The sequence below is a fragment of the Canis lupus genome, chromosome 18, assembly GCF_048164855.1.
Source record: "Canis lupus baileyi chromosome 18, mCanLup2.hap1, whole genome shotgun sequence".
NCBI lineage: Eukaryota > Metazoa > Chordata > Mammalia > Carnivora > Canidae > Canis > Canis lupus.
This window is the reverse complement of record NC_132855.1, coordinates 8,417,157-8,435,139: the sequence shown is the minus strand read 5'-3', so window position 1 is coordinate 8,435,139 and position 17,983 is coordinate 8,417,157. Positions and strand designations below refer to the sequence as shown.

General features: G+C 37.5%; 1 protein-coding gene across 3 annotated transcripts in view; it reads right to left on the bottom strand.

Annotated features, from left to right (window-relative positions):
* The window catches only part of SAMTOR (S-adenosylmethionine sensor upstream of mTORC1), a 90,488-nt gene extending 72,505 nt beyond the window's left edge, over positions 1-17,983 (bottom strand). The window contains exons 1-3 of one of the 3 annotated variants that reach the window (XM_072783418.1): positions 17,660-17,800; positions 16,034-17,269; positions 1,995-2,136 (exon numbers count right to left, since the gene is read on the bottom strand). In XM_072783418.1, the coding sequence (XP_072639519.1) occupies positions 1,995-2,136; positions 16,034-16,061 (170 nt within the window). In that variant the 5' untranslated portion in view covers positions 16,062-17,269; positions 17,660-17,800. Of the gene's footprint in view, positions 1-1,994; positions 2,137-15,049; positions 15,975-16,033; positions 17,270-17,659 lie in introns of those variants that run through there. The other 2 variants (XM_072783417.1, XM_072783419.1) reach the window with 2 other exon arrangements.

The following is a 17,983-nucleotide window of genomic DNA, read 5'->3' as shown; positions in this document are numbered from 1 at the left end:
CAGCACAGTCCTACCTCAAAACCTTTGGACTTGTAAGGCTTGTTCTTTCACTTTTTTCATGTTTTTTGCACATCTCACTTCAGTGAGGCCTACCCTGTCTACCCTACTTAAAATAGTTTTATTTTTGCTTGCTTCATTTATCTCATGGCACCGACTATTATTGGATTTAGCATGTTATTTATGTATTGTTTCTTGCCTCTAAATTCTATCATGTAATAAACTATAAGAGAGCAAAGATTTTGTTCAGCTGATTATGGTACTCCCAATGCCTATGATGTGACTAGTACACAGTAGACAATCATTAAAAATTATTTATTAAATGAATAAGTAAAATAACTAAATTAAATACAATCTTCCCCCTGGATTATTTGTTGAATGAGCGAAATATGCATTACCACATAGCTTTTAAATGAGATTAAAACAGAAATTTTAGATTAAAATAACTGCAATGAAATGTAAACCAGAAGTTATCATAAATTTATTGTCCACATAGAAAGCTAATACTTTGTTTTCTGGGAATTCATTATTATTATTATTTTATGTATTTACTTTTTAGAGAGAGAGGAAAAAAAGAGAGAGAGAGAGAAAAGAGAGATAAAGGGCAGAGGGAGAAAAGGAGAGAGAATCCTAAGCAGGTTCCATGTCCAGGGTAGAGCCCCCGGGGCCCTATCTCACAACCCTGAGATCATGACCTGAGCCAAAACCAAGAATCTAAGGGACTGAGCCACCCAACCACCCCTGGGAATTCATTTTTAAATTCAGTCAATATACATATCCATTCTTCTAATTTTACAACCTTGAGAGAACTGACCAGCAGTATTTCATTTTCTGATATTTTAAATATTAGAAATATACTATGAGAAAATAAACATTATCCAAAGTAAATTTAAGTGATGGAATGCTCTGAATTACACATCCAAAATTCAGGATTTTAACACCTTTAATGTTTTCAAATTTTAAATTATAAAGTATTCACTTTTATTTGAATCCAAATATGGATAATTATGAAAACAAATTTCTATACTATAACTTATTTATGAAGAGTCAAGTGTTAAAAATTCATATTTTAGGGACACCTGGGTGGCTCAGCAGTTGAGCATCAGCCTTCGGCTCCGAGTGTGATCCTGAGTCCTGCATTGGACTCCCAGAGAGAAGCCTGCTTCTCCCTCTGCCTATGTCTCTGCCTCTTTCTCTATGTCTCACAAATAAGTAAATAAAATCTTTTTAAAAATAAAAATAGGGATCCCTGGGTGGCGCAGCGGTTTGGCGCCTGCCTTTGGCCCAGGGCGCGATCCTGGAGACCCGGGATCGAATCCCACGTCGGGCTCCCGGTGCATGGAGCCTGCTTCTCCCTCTGCCTGTGTCTCTGCCTCTCTCTCTCTCTCTGTGACTATCATGAATAAATAAATAAAATATTTAAAAAAATAAAAAATAAAAAAAAATAAAAAAAAAAATAAAAATAAAAATAAAAATAAATAAAAAATAAATACTCATATTTTAAATGTATTGGTGTTTAAGTATATGAAATGCATTTAAAGCTATACTTTTATTTTAATACTTTTAAAAAGTCGAAACAAAATTTAAAGTTAGGCCAAAGAAAAACATTTCAATTAAAAAGAAATGAATAGGGGATCCCTGAGTGGCTCAGCGTTTAGCACCTGCCTTTGGCCCAGGGCCTGATCCTGGAGTCCCAGGATGGAGTCCCGCATCAGGCTCCCTGCATGGAGCCTGCTTCTCCCTCTGCCTGTGTCTCTGCTTCTCTCTCTGTGTGTCTCTCATGAATAAATAAATAAAAATCTTTTTTTAAAAAAAAGGAATGAATAATATAAACCTAGGGAAAGTGAGTCAAGGGGGAAGAGTTATTTAACACACATTATCTGTTTTAAAACAGTTCTATTTTGGTACAGTGAATAATACAAAGAAAGCATTACTTGGATTTAAGAGTCTAAACAATACATTAGAAATAAAAAATATTAGTTCATAAAAATACTCACCTACAACACCATTCAATACGACCTTCGCCCTCACAAGTTTTTGCCCAATGGTTATCTGCCAAATTTTTCATTGCAACAGCGTATTCACAAAGTGTTTCCTCATCCTCACAATGTTCTCGCCAGATCTTATCAAAATCTCCCACTAAAAACAAGGGAAAAAAATGAATTAACTTCACTTAAAAATATCTCAGGCTTTTAAAAGTTTTTTTCTGCATAATCTGAAATTACTTAAAAATGAGAAAAGCAAAATCATGAAACCAAATTTCATGAGGTTTAAATTTTGTAACTTTAAAACCTTCTTCATGCAAATGGATTATTTTAACTATGGCGATCTGATAAATAAATTTCACCATTTTAAACAGATGGATTTGTGAAGCTGAATGAAACTAATAAGCATAAATAGATATGAGTTATCAGTTTATCAACCAAAAACACACAGGTAGGGGACCATTATGCCTGGGCATAATGATTGAAAGAAAGCATTAATTATCTTGCTACCCTAGGGCAATGTGACCTTGAAGCACAGAGTAAAGTTACTTAAGCCTGCTTCTTGCCTGTTATTTTCTTGGATCTCTACATACTTAACAGTTTCCTATATTAAAAGGGGGTTGATAGGTGAGATGGAAACATAAATTAGCAAGCAATTTAAATATATTTACTCACTCTGATGTGCTCCTGATATACTGTACTTTAAAAAATTGTAATCCTAGGGTAAAAATGTTGCTAGAGAAATTACTTTGGAAGCCTCTCCAAAGTTTTAAGACTTTATAAAATGTTCCGAATAAAAGCTGAAAGCTGACTATATTATCTGGCCACCACCTTTTAAAAACATTAAATCAGTCACCATTTTTAATATGAAATCTGAAACAGCAATATGAGTTCTCATAAAGAATGGAATAAGAATGCTACAGTCAAATAAATGACATTAACATAATTTTAAGGGTAAGAGGATAAACAAAAATTATCAAGGTAGCTTCACTCAAAGTCCTTAGACATAAGATTTAGGTTTTCTTGCCTCATGTTCAAATGTAGGCAAGTTGTTTCGTGACAGAATAAACTTAAAGACATAAATAAAACAGCCAAATTTGAAGATGATAAAGTTATACTCAAATTCTCTCCCCAGGTAAAGATATTAAGATTCTAGTATTTAAGAGGTGTTTGTTTTTTTTTTAAACACAGAAAAAGAATTATAACAAGTTCAAATATATCAAGACTTACTCAAAATTTGAAAAATTTTATTATTATAAGCACAGAGTCCAACAAGGACTGAGTTGACTAGCCCTTTAGTTTGACTAAATTAAGAAACAATAATAAAGGTACATACATGCCCTCACACATATTATTAAAATGAGTATATATCAAAGTCTCAACCTTGACCTGAATACCAGTTATAAACCCAAAGGGATGAAGGGTTCTCTTTGGGGGGTTTATATATTTACAAAACAATACTTTCATTAAGTAATAACAGAGCTCTCAATCTGTTATACAGTGGATTAGCAATAACTGTCCACTAAAGCAAGCAGGCAAACATATTTCCTAAATTCTCAAAAACTCCTTAGTTTTAGCAACATCTTTCAGATGTAGTTATTTAACAACTCTAAATAGAACTACAAGAAGTCTTTAAAAAAATATTTGATTAATAATACATTAATAAACCTATGATGGTTCCTAACACTGTTCGTGACCATATTCATCAGACTTGATATCAAATGGTTCATCAAGGTATAGCATCATTTTAAAGATGCTTTATTTATCGTTTATTAAGATGGATGTCTTCAATTCTGAAAGGCCTTTTGTTCAAACATGCAAGTTTCACTGTCCTATTAATATACATATTATAAATAAACATGTAAAATTACTACTTTGTTGGTAATAAGAATCACTCGAATAAAAAGTTGTATGGTCAAATATATTTGGTAAAAGCTATGTTTAACATATGTAAACAGATTTCCTTTCCGTAAGACTTTTTAGTTTAGATTCTACAGAAGATAAAACATAAGACAAAGACCTGGGTACAAGTGGTTTATCTGGGAAAGAATCTTAGGATACAGAAGTAGGGGAGTGGGGAGAATGAGCCAAGGCGGGGAAAAAATGATAATAGAAAGGTGCATTATTGAGTTTAGCACTATGAGCAAGAGCATATGAATGCCTCTGGAATTGTGTACCTAAAAGACAGGAGGCTGGGACATTTTATGCATCAGCTATGAGCCCAATTAACTGAGAGTTGCTGAGAACTGTTGAGAACCTGTACTTCTAGTTTGCACTTAGACAATGAATAAGGGGAACATCCCTAGCAGGCTCCAGCAGTGTTGAAGAAAGGCAGAGAGCAGGAAAGAAAGCAGTACTCATCTGAAGTGCAACTTTGTTAGGTCTGCATACCTCTGAGCTCACACTGTCCACAGCAGCAAAGACCAAGGTTAAGTTATGTGGGGCACCAAAAGCATCTAATACAACTCTATGTCACTGTATTCTGTGAAATTCAATCTATTCTATAATTATTTTATCAGCTATGAGATGCAAAGACAACTGCATATACACAGAAACCTACTGCCCTTCAGCTTTTAAGACCTCTAGTATTTCACATTCAATAAAATTTTTTATGCATACTATCAATTTCTTGTAGATTTGAAGCTTACTATCTGCTCCACTGAAGTTTTGAGGAAGGATTCAAATTTTGTCCGTAAGCCTATTCAACTCAAATGGTTTGAAGAAAACTTCCAACTTAATGTCCTCACTCACATTTAAGTCTCCAAACTCTCTCCAAGTATGCTGATACTGAAATTGATGTGTGATTAGTAACGTGTAGTACACTTATATATAATCGGACTAAACAATATGATTGTATATATTTTTCATTCTTTCAATGGATTTGCCGGGGGAAAAAAAAAAACTCTATGTCAAATGCTACCCAAAATAACAAAGTTAATGAGCTAGCACAGGCAATCAAAGAAAGGGAAGAAGATATGTAATAAAATGTGGATGCTCTAATGAACATGCTATGTTCCCCATGTCTATGTAAGGCATCGTGGACCCAGAACATTTAAATTATATACAAGAATGTATCAAACCCTGTCTGCTAAGAATACCCTATGTTAAATGGTAGTTACAAAGTTGAACAAAAAACATAGTTAACCTCCAGTTATGAGAAAATTCCACTTTTCATAACACTCTTGAAAGCTTATTATTTTTTAAACAAAGTTATTAAACAAAAATAGAATGGGAAAATTCAGATTTTTTTCCCCATAACAGTACGTTATTTGTTTTAACAGTATTCAAAATAATGGTATTTATCACATAAGTAAAATATTTTCTTTTTTAAAGGGATTTTATTTATTTATTCATGAAAGACACAGAAAAAGGCAGAGACGTAGGCAGAGGGAGAAGCAGGCTCCAGGCAGGGAGCCTGATGTGGGACTCGATCCTGAGACCGCGGATCACGCCCTGAGCCAGGGGCAGGTGCTCAACTGCTGAGCCATCCAGGCGTCCCAAGCAAAATATTTTCAAAATAATTTTTATGATTTGGTTCTAAATGCCAAAACCAGTTAAGGTTGACCAGTGCCCAGTGTATATATATAACCAAAAACTTCTGCTAACTTGGTCAAAATGCATACACAAAAAATGCTAAAACTTGATTCTAGGACAGCCCCGGTGGCTCAGCGGTTTGGCGCCTGCCTTCAGCCCAGGGTGGGATCCTGGAGACCCAGGATCGAGTCCCGTGTCAGGCTCCCTGCATGGAGTCTGCTTCTCCCTCTGCCTGTGTCTCTGCCTCTCTCTATTGTCTCTCGTGCATAAATAAATAAAATCTTAAAAAAAAAACCTTGATTCTAATAATTTTACTTATCATTTAGTAATCAAGTCAACTAACATTTAAAAGATTGTCTTATTTAAAATAATACTTTTTCATTACCAAACAGCAAATCAGGAACTAAGAACTTCCTGAGGTCCACATCAAAGATCTAAGTCAACAGAACCAGAAATCCTTAAGTATTCAAGCTCAATCAATCAGAGCTCTCAATAAATTAGTAATTATTCCTATAATGATTTTACAAGGACTCAAAATCATTGTGATTTATATCTATTTTCTTACTTCTTACAGACAGCCTCTAAAAGCATGATTGTATCTTTAAAAAAAGAGAGAAAGAAACAAAGAGGAGGAAGAGAGAGAAGGAAAGGTCAGTCTCCAATAAATATATACATTTCATTTTGCCCAAAAACAGAGAATTAAAAAAATTACTTCTAAAAAGCACAGTTGAGGGATCCCTGGGTGGCGCAGCGGTTTGGCGCCTGCCTTTGGCCCAGGGCGCGATCCTGGAGACCCGGGATCGATTCCCACATCGGGCTCCCGGTGCATGGAGCCTGCTTCTCCCTCTGCCTGTGTCTCTGCCTCTCTCTCTCTCTGTGACTATCATAAGTAAATAAAAAAATTAAAAAATATATTTAAAAAAAAAATAAAAAAAAAAAATAAAAAGCACAGTTGAAAATATATATGCCCTCTAGCCTAACTTCAAATTAATAGTTAATGAACATTTCATGATCAAACTAAAATAATATAGAGAAGAAATAAGCAATCATTTGTTCAAATACAGTTTTAAAGAGGAACTTAAAGCTCTGCTTAGCCTAAAAGATAAAGTCATCAATTTGCCATTTAAGATTCTAGAACAAAGTTCACATTAACATGCTCTCTATTTATTATATGCATCTTATATTTAAATTTTTAAAACACTAATTAAAAACTAATTAATAATTTAAAACACAACTGATACCAATTTACATTGTCAAACCAAGTTCAATAACAGAAATCAATGAACCAAGTTATTTTAAAGATTGGTCCTAATATCAAGACAACATCATAATTATTGACTAAATTCACCTCCACAAATATTATATATTACAACTAAAAGAAAAAAAAAATATGGGCGTGACCCTGGGGTCCATTGATTGAGTCCTGCATCAGGCTCCCTGTGGGGAGCCTGCTTCTTCCTCTGCCTATGTCTCTGCCTCTCTGTGTCTCTCATGAATAAATAAAATAAAATCATAAAAAAAAGAACTACTACTTCCTATGAAAATACAGTAACAACTAAGAAAAAATTAATAGTGCATTAATTCATTAATTCAAAAGACAATTCCATGGAATCTAAAACCAAAACCCAAACCCAAACACAAGCTCATAGATACAGAAAGCAGATTCATGGTTGCTAGAAGTATGGGGTGGGGTATGGGAGAAATGGGTGAAGGGGGTCAAAAGATACAAATTTCCAGTTATAAAGTCATGAGGATGTAAGAAAAAAAGTTCCATTTTTAATAATTTTGTGATTAGTTTAAGATATTACTTTGAGTACAATTGTCTTTGTAACAACCAAGTATAATGGAGTTAAGGAGTTATTCATTTTTGCTTTTACTAAATAACCTCAAGAACAGGTCTACACTCAAGTGGAAGTTGATATGGAATCCATGAAGTTGATACTATTCTTCCTTTTTGAATTAACCTCTCTCCTGCCATTTCTTATAAGCAAATTTCTTTCCTTCAAGCTAAAACTGAATTCACATATTCAAAAGAATTTATCTACTTCTTACTTGATAATCTTCTAATTCCCTACTATATGCATCTGCAATCCTTACATTGTCACTTATTTATATATATTGTCATATTATTATGTCACTATTATATATATTGTCATTTTATTACCATATAATGGTAATTTTCCCATTAGAAAATATAAATTGAAAGGCAAAGACTATTTTGATTTATAACTTGTATAAGCTATAGGAATTAGTCATGATGCCCCATTAATGGGGGAGAAAGTGTTTAAATTTTTGCCATGCTCAAAAAAGACCAGGAACATCAAAATTACAAATTAAATTAGGTGCCAGAGTAAAATTCAAATTATAGTTGACAACTATCAATGGATAATAGTGATGAAAAAGAAGTAAAATTTGAATACTTCAAAATAGTGTTCTCAAAATTATACTAGAAGCTTAGAAAAACAATAGATCCAATGTTAATTTTCTGGAAAGTTTCTGCTATTTTATACTGATGTATGTATTTTACTTTGTTACTGTCAAAAGAAAAACTTGCAACTGGAAGTGCAGTCATATCCATTAAGTTCTTTGATAACAATACATATACCTAAGTAAAAATTTGAAAAAAACAAAACAAAATTCAAATGGCATTTTCTACTGAAAGAGAAAAAAACCCAATAGTACTTCTATCTTTTAGGAAAAGCTATAGACTTAAGGATAAATTATTGGTAACAATACTAAATAGGTGAGCTACTTTATGTGGGGGAAAAAAAGATAGATGATGCTAAAGTGCATGCACTTTTACATGCCAGGACCATTTGATGTTTACAAGTATGTCAGAAATAATAGGGGCAGCCCCGGTGGCCCAGTGGTTTAGTGCCTGCCTTTGGCCCAGGGTGTGATCCTGAGGCCTCAGGATCGAGTCCCACATCAGGCTCCCTGCATGGAGCCTGCTTCTCTCTCTGCCTCTCTCTCTCTCTCTCTCTCTTCCCCCTCCACCCCATGTCTCTCATGAATAAATAAATAAAATCTTTAAAAAATAAAGAAAGAAATAATAATATTTTCTCTTTCACTCTAAAAAGAAATAAAGCATAGAAGATAAGAAATTTTGTTAAATGTAAATCGGAGGCTAATTTAAGGTAAGAATAGTAGGTCATTATTCTTAGTGGTTTACTCCTGTGAGCCATAATACCAAAGATTAACCCTGAACTATTTGGTTCTTACATGGTATAATACAAAAGAAATCACATGATTCCATATACACAAAACTCTAAAAAAAGAAGACAAACTTAGAGTGAGAAGAGCTCAGTGGACATGAAGAGAGGGAGAGAGAGAGACACACACACACACACACACACACACACACACCGGACTACAAAGGACCTTGAGAAAATTTGGGAAACAAGAGAAATGTTCTGTACCTTGAATGTAGTAATGCTTCATGGGTGTATACATTTGTCAAAACCCACTGAATTATACACTTTAAATAGGTTCAGTTTGTACATAAATTGTACCTCAATAAATTTCACTTAAAAAATTATGTGCCATGAGTACAATAAAAGTTACAAAATTTTAAAAAACTGTATTTCATTAAATTTGAGGGTCATCAACTTCTCTAATAAAAACCAATTTGCTTTGAGTATCACAAACAAATCCTGAACTGGTAGAAATTCAGAACTAAAAATTTAATTTTTACTTAGGAATATTACCAAATATGGACAGTAAGATACATTACTATAGATGACCAGGTTACCAAATTCACATTCCAAGAACCTTTAAAGATCATTTCCTCTAATATGAGGTAAAGAGATAAACCCATGACCAAGTGGAAACAAGTTCAACAGCCATTTTATGGCATTAAAACAAGGTGTTCAAGACCAGACTGTCTCACAAATATGGTTAAACCAGCCTTCTCAGAATTCCTGAGCACTCAATATAGTGACACACCTAAAGGGGAAAATAAAAACATCCAAGGTGTATGGAGTCAAAGCAGCTCCTGAGATTCAAACACAGGAACACCTGAAAACCTGCATCTTAGATCCAACATGCCATGAATAGAGATTTCCCTGAAGAGGGGAAAAACAACAATATTGCAATGTACTAAGGTCAGACCTTTCTTATAAAAACAGAAATACAAGAAGCAAAGGTGGGGCGGGGGGGGGGGACAAAAAACTGTTACAGCCATTCCAATACTGAAGAAGACAGAAACTACAGAGCAGTCTAGGTAGAAATTCTAGGAACCAATCTTCAACATCATTGCCCTTAAATACACCCAGGTAATTTAGCTAATGATACCTCTATTATTTCTCAAACCATGTATTTAACAAGTTTAATGCTTCCTATGTTGCAAATACTATTTTAAATACTTCACAAATATTAACACCTTTAATTTTATTTATTTTTTTTTCACCTTTAATTTTAATACCAACCCGAGGAGGCAGATATTTTACTGAATGGATAAGGAAACTGAAGTACAGAGAGATTAAGTAAACTTCTCAAGGGTACACATCAAACCTAGCAGTCAAGTGCCAAAGTCCATGCTTCTACCCTCCATACTACCCTGCCTCTCTTTACAAGTTTTTAATTTATGAACTTTCACAGATATGAACAAAGCTTTGCATCAGAGCAAAGTACACTGACTCTACTTGCCACAAACAAATGGTCTTTTGTCAGTCAAATGCAGTTATTTAGTCTCTGCAACTGCATTAATTGTTAGATTTCTGGCAATGGTTTCAACTCTGGCTGCACACTGGAATTACCCAGAAGTTTCATTTAACTGATCAAAAGTGGGAACTGGTTATTTATTTTAATGCTCCCCAGATGAAGCCACTGTGCAACAATGACTCAAAACCACAGGTCTACTGTATGATTGTAAACTCAAATGCCTATTGAAATAATTTACACATCAGTGAGGCTTGGGGCAACCTGAAGAGTCAAATTTAATTAAAAAACAAAAAGCTGCATGGATGAAATTCAGCACTTACAAACAAAATTTAGCCCATAGTAATCTTGTGTTTGTAGCACTCTCTTTTTATAAATATATTTATGATAAAAATAGTTAATTCAAAATGTGAAACTCTTTGAATATATCCTATACATGAGATGGAAAGAATTAAGAAAAGGAAGAATCAACAGTGTCAACAACTGTTAATTCCTTATGAAACAACTTTACTGATATGTGTACAATCAGAGAGATCACTCAGTATAAACAAAGGACTTATGAACAACCTTCTGAGAATTCATTTTTGTGGGATATCCAACAGAGCAATTTCTGTATAAATGAGAAAATGGGATACTCAGATGCCCCTCTAAAGGCATGGTGACTAGCCATGTATTCTAAAATAACCCTTACAACGGGCATCAATATACCTACACTTAAAGCACAATAAATTAGTACAGTTTATATCAGTGTTTCTCAGATGTTTGGCTTTGCAACTAGTACAAATTTCACCCCCAAAATTCAGGAGATTGATATTGAAGCTGTAAAATTTTTATCTGCAAAGTTAAAGGATATAAATATAAGTAAATACACACACAATATTATGATCTTCTAATACCAACACACACAGACACACAATACAATATCCTTATTAGTTCTCATCTTTCTATGGACAAAACTTTATTATTATTTTTTAATCATTGTCTAATACTGGTATATAGGAACAAATGGTAGGGAAAGAGTAGCAGATAAGAAAGAAAGAAATGAATTCACGGTATACAGTAAAATAAGGCAAGTTAATCCAACATGTATTAAATGTTAAGGACAAGGCATTTTACAATATCTATATTCTCCACTATTTACAGTTTTACTTATAGAAAAACAGTATGATGTTTATATAAATAATTTGAACAACTTTTAAAAGAATAAAATTAATCTACTAAATTTAAGAAGAGGTGACCATAAATGCTTTACAAAAAATTGTACCCAAAATTTACAGTTTAAGAATATGAATGAATATAAAAAGATTAAACTCAACTATCTGGAAGTATCTGTGTTAGCTTCTTTCTTTTCGTGTGTGTCTTTATTTACACGGCATGGTCCTATATACTTGGGATACAAAAACAAAAAGCAGTGTGTCCTACTCAAAGAACTATATTTAGTGGGAAAGACTGGTAAATGAACTGGTTAGTGACAAATATAATAAAGGCTAGCACAACTGTGTAGGAGCATAAGGTAGAAAGAGGAGCACTTATGCAAAATTGGACACAACTGGTGTCTTCCAAGGATATGTACTCAGTTACAATGTATAACTCATTCCTTCATTGGGCAGTTCATTCATCCTGGAACTTCAACTTCCACAGACAGGGCTTCCAATCCGACACTTCCAAAGGATGTATTCCAAACGAAACCATTACACTATCCCTAAGACAATCCAACCTGTTTACTCTGTTCTCCTTGCCCCCATCCCAACATACACACATTTCCAAAACGGATAAAAAATGGGCACTTTTATTTTTTCCCAGACAGAAAACCTTGACACCATCTCTGACTCTTCCCCTTTACTCACTGAAACAACACACTCTCACCTTCAAAACTTTGATACATCTTTCTCTATTTTCATGATCACTGTTGTTATTTATGCTATTATTACCTCTACATCAGATCGGTAGAAGAGTCTTCTAGTTGGATCTCCTTTCTTCCAGGTTCCTTCCTACTCTAACCTATAGTACTTTATTTAGCTCAGAGTTCTTTAACTCCTCTGCCCATCATAAACCTATATAGACATCTGTATTATTTGAGGTAAGAAGTTCCACAGATGATACTAATGTGGAATCAAGGCTAAGATTCACTGCATTTGTTATTGTTTCTTCCCCCCACAAAACAATCAAAAGGAACTACTTAATTTTCAGTGTACCTTTTGAAATGTAAAAACAAAACAAAACCCTAAAAAGATACCTTACTACAAAGATAGCTAAAAATAAAAAAAATCAAACATAAACTCTCACTGAAATGACTGCTTAGTAGTCAATGTTCTCTTTTTGTGTTGCTAATTATTAAACTCTTCATTTTTTCTACCTACTTGAATGGCAATTTCAACTCTCCTTGTGCAAAGTTAACAAGCCTTTCCGTGAACAGTCTTCACTTTACTTACTTTGCTGACTGAACAAAGATTCTATCACAAAGAAACACTTTCTGATTCTATATTAGAATGAGCGTGACTTAACACAGAAGGAGAAAAAGTAGGAAATCTCCATGAAAAAGTCTGTTATCCTAGTTTTTTTTTTTTTTTAATTTTTATTTATTTATGATAGTCACAGAGAGAGAGAGGTGCAGAGACACAGGCAGAGGGAGAAGCAGGCTCCATGCACCGGGAGCCTGACGTGGGATTCAATCCCGGGTCTCCAGGATCGCGCCCTGGGCCAAAGGCAGGCGCCAAACCGCTGCGCCACCCAGGGATCCCTGTTATCCTAGTTTTAAAAACAATTTCAAGACTTTGTTTCAGGAAAAACACGAACATTATATTCATTCTTCCATTTTTAGACCTTTTGTTGTTAGTTTAAAATTATTTCTAATTCAAGAGTTTTTCCCTCCCTGCCAATTCTCTTGTTTGAGGTGTTAAAGAACAATCACAAATGTATTTTTCAGCCTATCCTAAACTGTTATTCTAGCTCACCCTTTGTCTCAAACTATAAAGAATTTGAGTAATCAATAAGAATTAAACATCTCAACTAGACTACTCAGTTGTTGCCTTTTATTATGCTGCTCACAACTATTTATCTTCAAAACACAATTTTTTCTGGACTTAGTCTACAGAACCAACCAATCCTGTGTTCTTTCCTGCTTCAGTATCAGTAATGTGTCTTAATTACTTTTATAATATCATCATTGCTACAACTAACATTGATTTTAATATAGGAAACTATAATAAAAATCACCCATAATACCATAACCTTGAGACTATCACTGTTAACAGGTTATTATGTATTTTTACTTTTTTCTGATTCACTTATAAGTTGCATGGGTTTGCATGACAAACTGTTTTAAACTTGTTTTGGCATATAGAATAAGTAAATTCAGAGTGAATAAACTAATAAAATTTGCTAAAGACATTTGCAGATGGGTTAAAAAAATCAAAACTAAATGGAAAGAAATCACACTTTTATTTCTAACAACTGCAGCCTTTACATTTTCTCGGTATTTTTACATGAATATGTTTGGAAAAAGAGATGCCAAGCATAATAATAATCACTATAGGAACAGGATTATGTGACTAGGGTTATGGGAAAAAAACAAAGACAACTGAAAATACACATGGCTCTACTTCAGTTCTCAATTAGATATGTACTCATCAGGCAGATATGACTAAACAATGAAGTCCCTGTTTGGAACACAAAACTAGCTGTTTCTCATTAAAAAGCTGTCTACAACTCATGATACATTTAAAATATTTCTGGTTTACATGGAGGGGTTATTTTTAAAATTCTGTATAGCAAAGACAAAAGACACCTATATCTGCAAGCTTGTTTCCATTTATAGAAACTCAATCTAAAAGACAGTTCCTTAGCTACAAATGCTGACACCACAAACACCTCTTCTCACCACTGCCAGACATTTCCCTACCATTTCCTCTTGGTAACTATTTAAGATATCAGCACAGCTTAGAACACTGATCATCATATCTCCAATTCTCACTTTACACAAATTGTCTAAGTGGTGACAGAGGACAGGCAGTAAATGGGAGCAGAGAGGGGAAAAAAGTAATAAGAGTGCACTAAATCCACCTGCAGTCTTTATCATCCTATCTACCCCCCGCCCCGCCCCAAACCCAAGCCTTCTAATCCCTGTCAACAAGCTTAGTTGGGACAAATGAATTGGGAAGAATGGAAAGAAATCTTTTTCTACCACAGTAGGAAAATCTCACTTTCATTGTTATTCCTGCTTCATTTTCAATTCCAGTACAGATATAAGGAAGGGAGAACTACATTATCGACCCCATACTGGTTATCCAGTGCTCAGTCCTGTCCTTACGATCTGGTGAATGTTTTACCTCCTTCTTCATTCTACCTCAACTTCCTTCTTTTCCTGCCATCTCTCCCAAAAAAAAACCCATACCTCATGTAGTCTCTACTCAGCTAATCCTACCTCTCAACGGATTCCTCCAGTCTTACCAATTTACATCTTTTTACCTAACACACATTCTAGAGCTACTTCCTGCCTCCCATTTTCCCTCCTATTCTACCAACATGTGGAGTCACCATTAGGTGTGCAACTGGGGAAGAAAAAACTATTATTCCCGTAAAGTATGTACACCGCTAATGATCAACTATCCAAGTTTCAAGCAACTTGTTTTAATATTTTTGAGATTTGACACACTGATGTGTAAAAGGAAGGAACTAGTTTAAATCACCATTGCAGGGCAGCCCCGGTGGCCGCAGCGGTTTAGCGCCGCCTGCAGCCGGGGGTGTGATCCCGGAGACCCAGGATCGAGTCCTACCTCAGGCTGCCTGCATGGAGCCTGCTTCTCCCTCTGCCTGTGTCTCTGCCTCTCTCTCTCCCTGGATAAATAAATTAATCTTAAAAAGAAAAAAATCACCATTCCAAAACTGGCTGATAAATTTCCAGGCTCCAGTGAAAAGGATTCTGAAACTTGCATCCGAGGTGGAAGACAGGAATTTTTTAAATGGCACCCCAGGTGAGTGATAAATGCTATACAGTTCCTTCTAATCTAACATTCCAAGATTCTAAACTGGAATTCTCACCGCATTTTCTGGTAGGAATATTGTTACAAAAGGTGTGTAGTTTCCATCATTGTTGGTATTACAATTACTGACCAAACAGGCTTCTGTAACCTGATCTAGCACCTAAGCACCATGTATATTATTATTTTATAACCACAGGTGACTTGCAAATGAACTTATAAATTATATGTTTGTAGATTGTGGACCACCAGTATTATAACAATACTAAAACTTCAAAGGAAAACACTTTTTCCTTTGAGGAAAAATTATTTCCTTGGGATTATGTGCATAGTTAGACTTTTCTACAGTTGGCCTTTTCACAGATTTGTACCCAGTCACACCTAAGATTTCCCATACATGTCAGAAATAAAAGTAGGAAGGGCATACTCTTTGGATCTCTTACTTTGCTGGTTCACTGAAGGGGCTTTGTGTATCAGTGGAATAAAGCCTAGAGAAATCTAGATCATTGATGGAATTCAGGGCATTAAAATGCCTAAAGAACAGTCTCACTCAAATGGTTACAGACTGCTGGGACTTCACCTTCCCAGAAGCACACTGGATCATTTATGAACCACATATATCTATTCTAGCTCTGGTAACTTCCAACTACCCATTCTCATTATAAACAAAAGTTGCCTTGGTTAATATTCAAGTTTAAAGACCTGTTTCAACATGTGGGAACTAATCAAGTATAAACAGCATTCGAAGACATGATGACACATTATTAGCGGTTGGTTTAGGTGCAACTTATTCATTTCTGAATCAATAATGATATTGTTATAAGAAGGTAAAAATGGAAATATGGGCTAGTCAGTTTCTTTTTCTTTAAAAAGACATACTTGCTTTTAGAGTCGTACAAAACAACATGATAAACTTAAGGAAATCGTGTCCATTTATTCCTTCATTTCTCCAGTGGATTCCTCCAATCTACAGTGAATGCCATTATGTAAGCGTATTCTCTGAATATCAGGAATGATGCAATGGTTGCCATGACAACTACTCATTTTATTGAATAAATTGTGTGTGTGGGGGGGGGGTTAGAGCATTCTTTTTTAAAAAAACAAATTCTAACATCGTACCTACGCCTCACAAGTCTCTATTGTTACCTACTAAACAATAACGGCAGGCCACGTTTGAGGAGGACTAGTTAAGCAGCTACGTAGATCCGAAAGCTAAGCTGGAGTTGCCAAGGGAGGGAAACTTTGAATTCAAGTTCGAAAAAATGAAACACATCAGCCGCACTCACGGGAACAAAAGACGCTTCTTTTTAATCTTCTAGAATAATTGAAAAAGTGTCGTGTAAAGCGAAAGTAACATGCAGTTGCACGGCGCTGTCACAATTTTGCTTCTAACCCCGAATTTAACGAGGTATAAAGCTAACACTAGAAGGCTGCCGTCTTTTCGGTGTGCGATTAAGTTAAAGTGAGAGCAAGCGGGAGGTGACCTCCCCCGCCGCCCGCCCCCCCCCTCCCCCCCGTTTTGATGCACGGAAGAAATCTCTCCCGAGCGTGTGGGGAAAAACAACAACAACAACAACAACAACAGCAAAAACAAAACAAAAAACTGGTCATTTTCATGTGGTCAGTGCAGTCTTCTGCAACAGCTCCGTCGAGAAGCCTGGTATTTAAAAACACCACGGATAACCGCAGATCCAACTAGCAACGCTCCCGGGGCGGCAGCCGCAGAGGCTACTTAAGATCTTCCACAGGAGAAGGTTCCCGGCGTCGGCATCTGCGTCCTCCGGAGGAGCCGCCCACTCGGAGCTATCAGGGGGATTTCGAGAGCCTGCCCCCCAGCTCTGCCCCGGCGAGGCGCGCGCGGAGGTCCGGCTGGAGGCGGGGCGGGCGGCGGCGCCCCTCCCCCTTTAGCGAGGTGCAGTCCGGTCGGCGCGGCGGCCCGCCGACTCCGCAGCCCGGCCTCCGAGGGCTCAGTCGGGGGCGGCACGTCACTCGGGCTGGTCGAGCGCGAGGCGGCGAGCGGCAACTCAGGCTTCCTCCGCGTCTGGCGCTCCCCAACGGGTTCTACCTGCCTCCGCCGTTTACCTTCGCCTCCCCGGCGACCGGCGGCCCCCGCCTCTGCGGGGAGGGCGCGTGTGCGCGCGCGCGCGTGTGAGTGTGTGAGCGAGCGTGTGTGTGTGTGTGTGTGTGTGTGTGTGTGGTGACAACACGCCCGGCCCCCCGACGGGGCCCAGGGGACTGACCGGGAGGGGCGGGGACTCCGTCCCTCGGCGGCCCCGGAACTCTCCGGGAGGGCCCTCCGCGACCAGGGGGCGGGCGGAGCGCGCCCGACGCCGACCGAGGGCTGGACCGAGGAGGGGGCGTCCGGGCCCGGAGGAGCGGCACTGGCAGGGGCTGACGTGCAGCTCCTTCAGGTTGTAATGGTGGCCCCTTGGGGGAGGGGAGAGGTGACAGGGGGCTGGGGGCGACGACGCCTCCCCTCCCCCCTCGCTCGAGCTCGCTGTTTACCTTCCCGGTACTTCTTGCGGAGCCGCCGGTGGACGCTCTTCACCACCCCGGAGAGCTTCTCCTGCTCCAGCTTCCGCTCCTGCTCCCGAGGCGGCGGGGTGCTCGGGGGCCCAGCCCCAGGCCTGCGAGCACCGCCTCGGCCGCCGGCCTCCGGCTCCATGTCGCCGCCGCCGCCGCCGCCGCCCCTCGGGCCCCCGCAGACGCCTGCCTGACGGAGGAGGTGGGGAAGGAGGAGGCAGCAGCAGCGGAGGCAGCAGCCGGGGGAGGCCCGGGGAGCCGAAGCGTCGGCCTCGGAGGTGGCCCCTCGCCCAGGCGCCCGAGCCG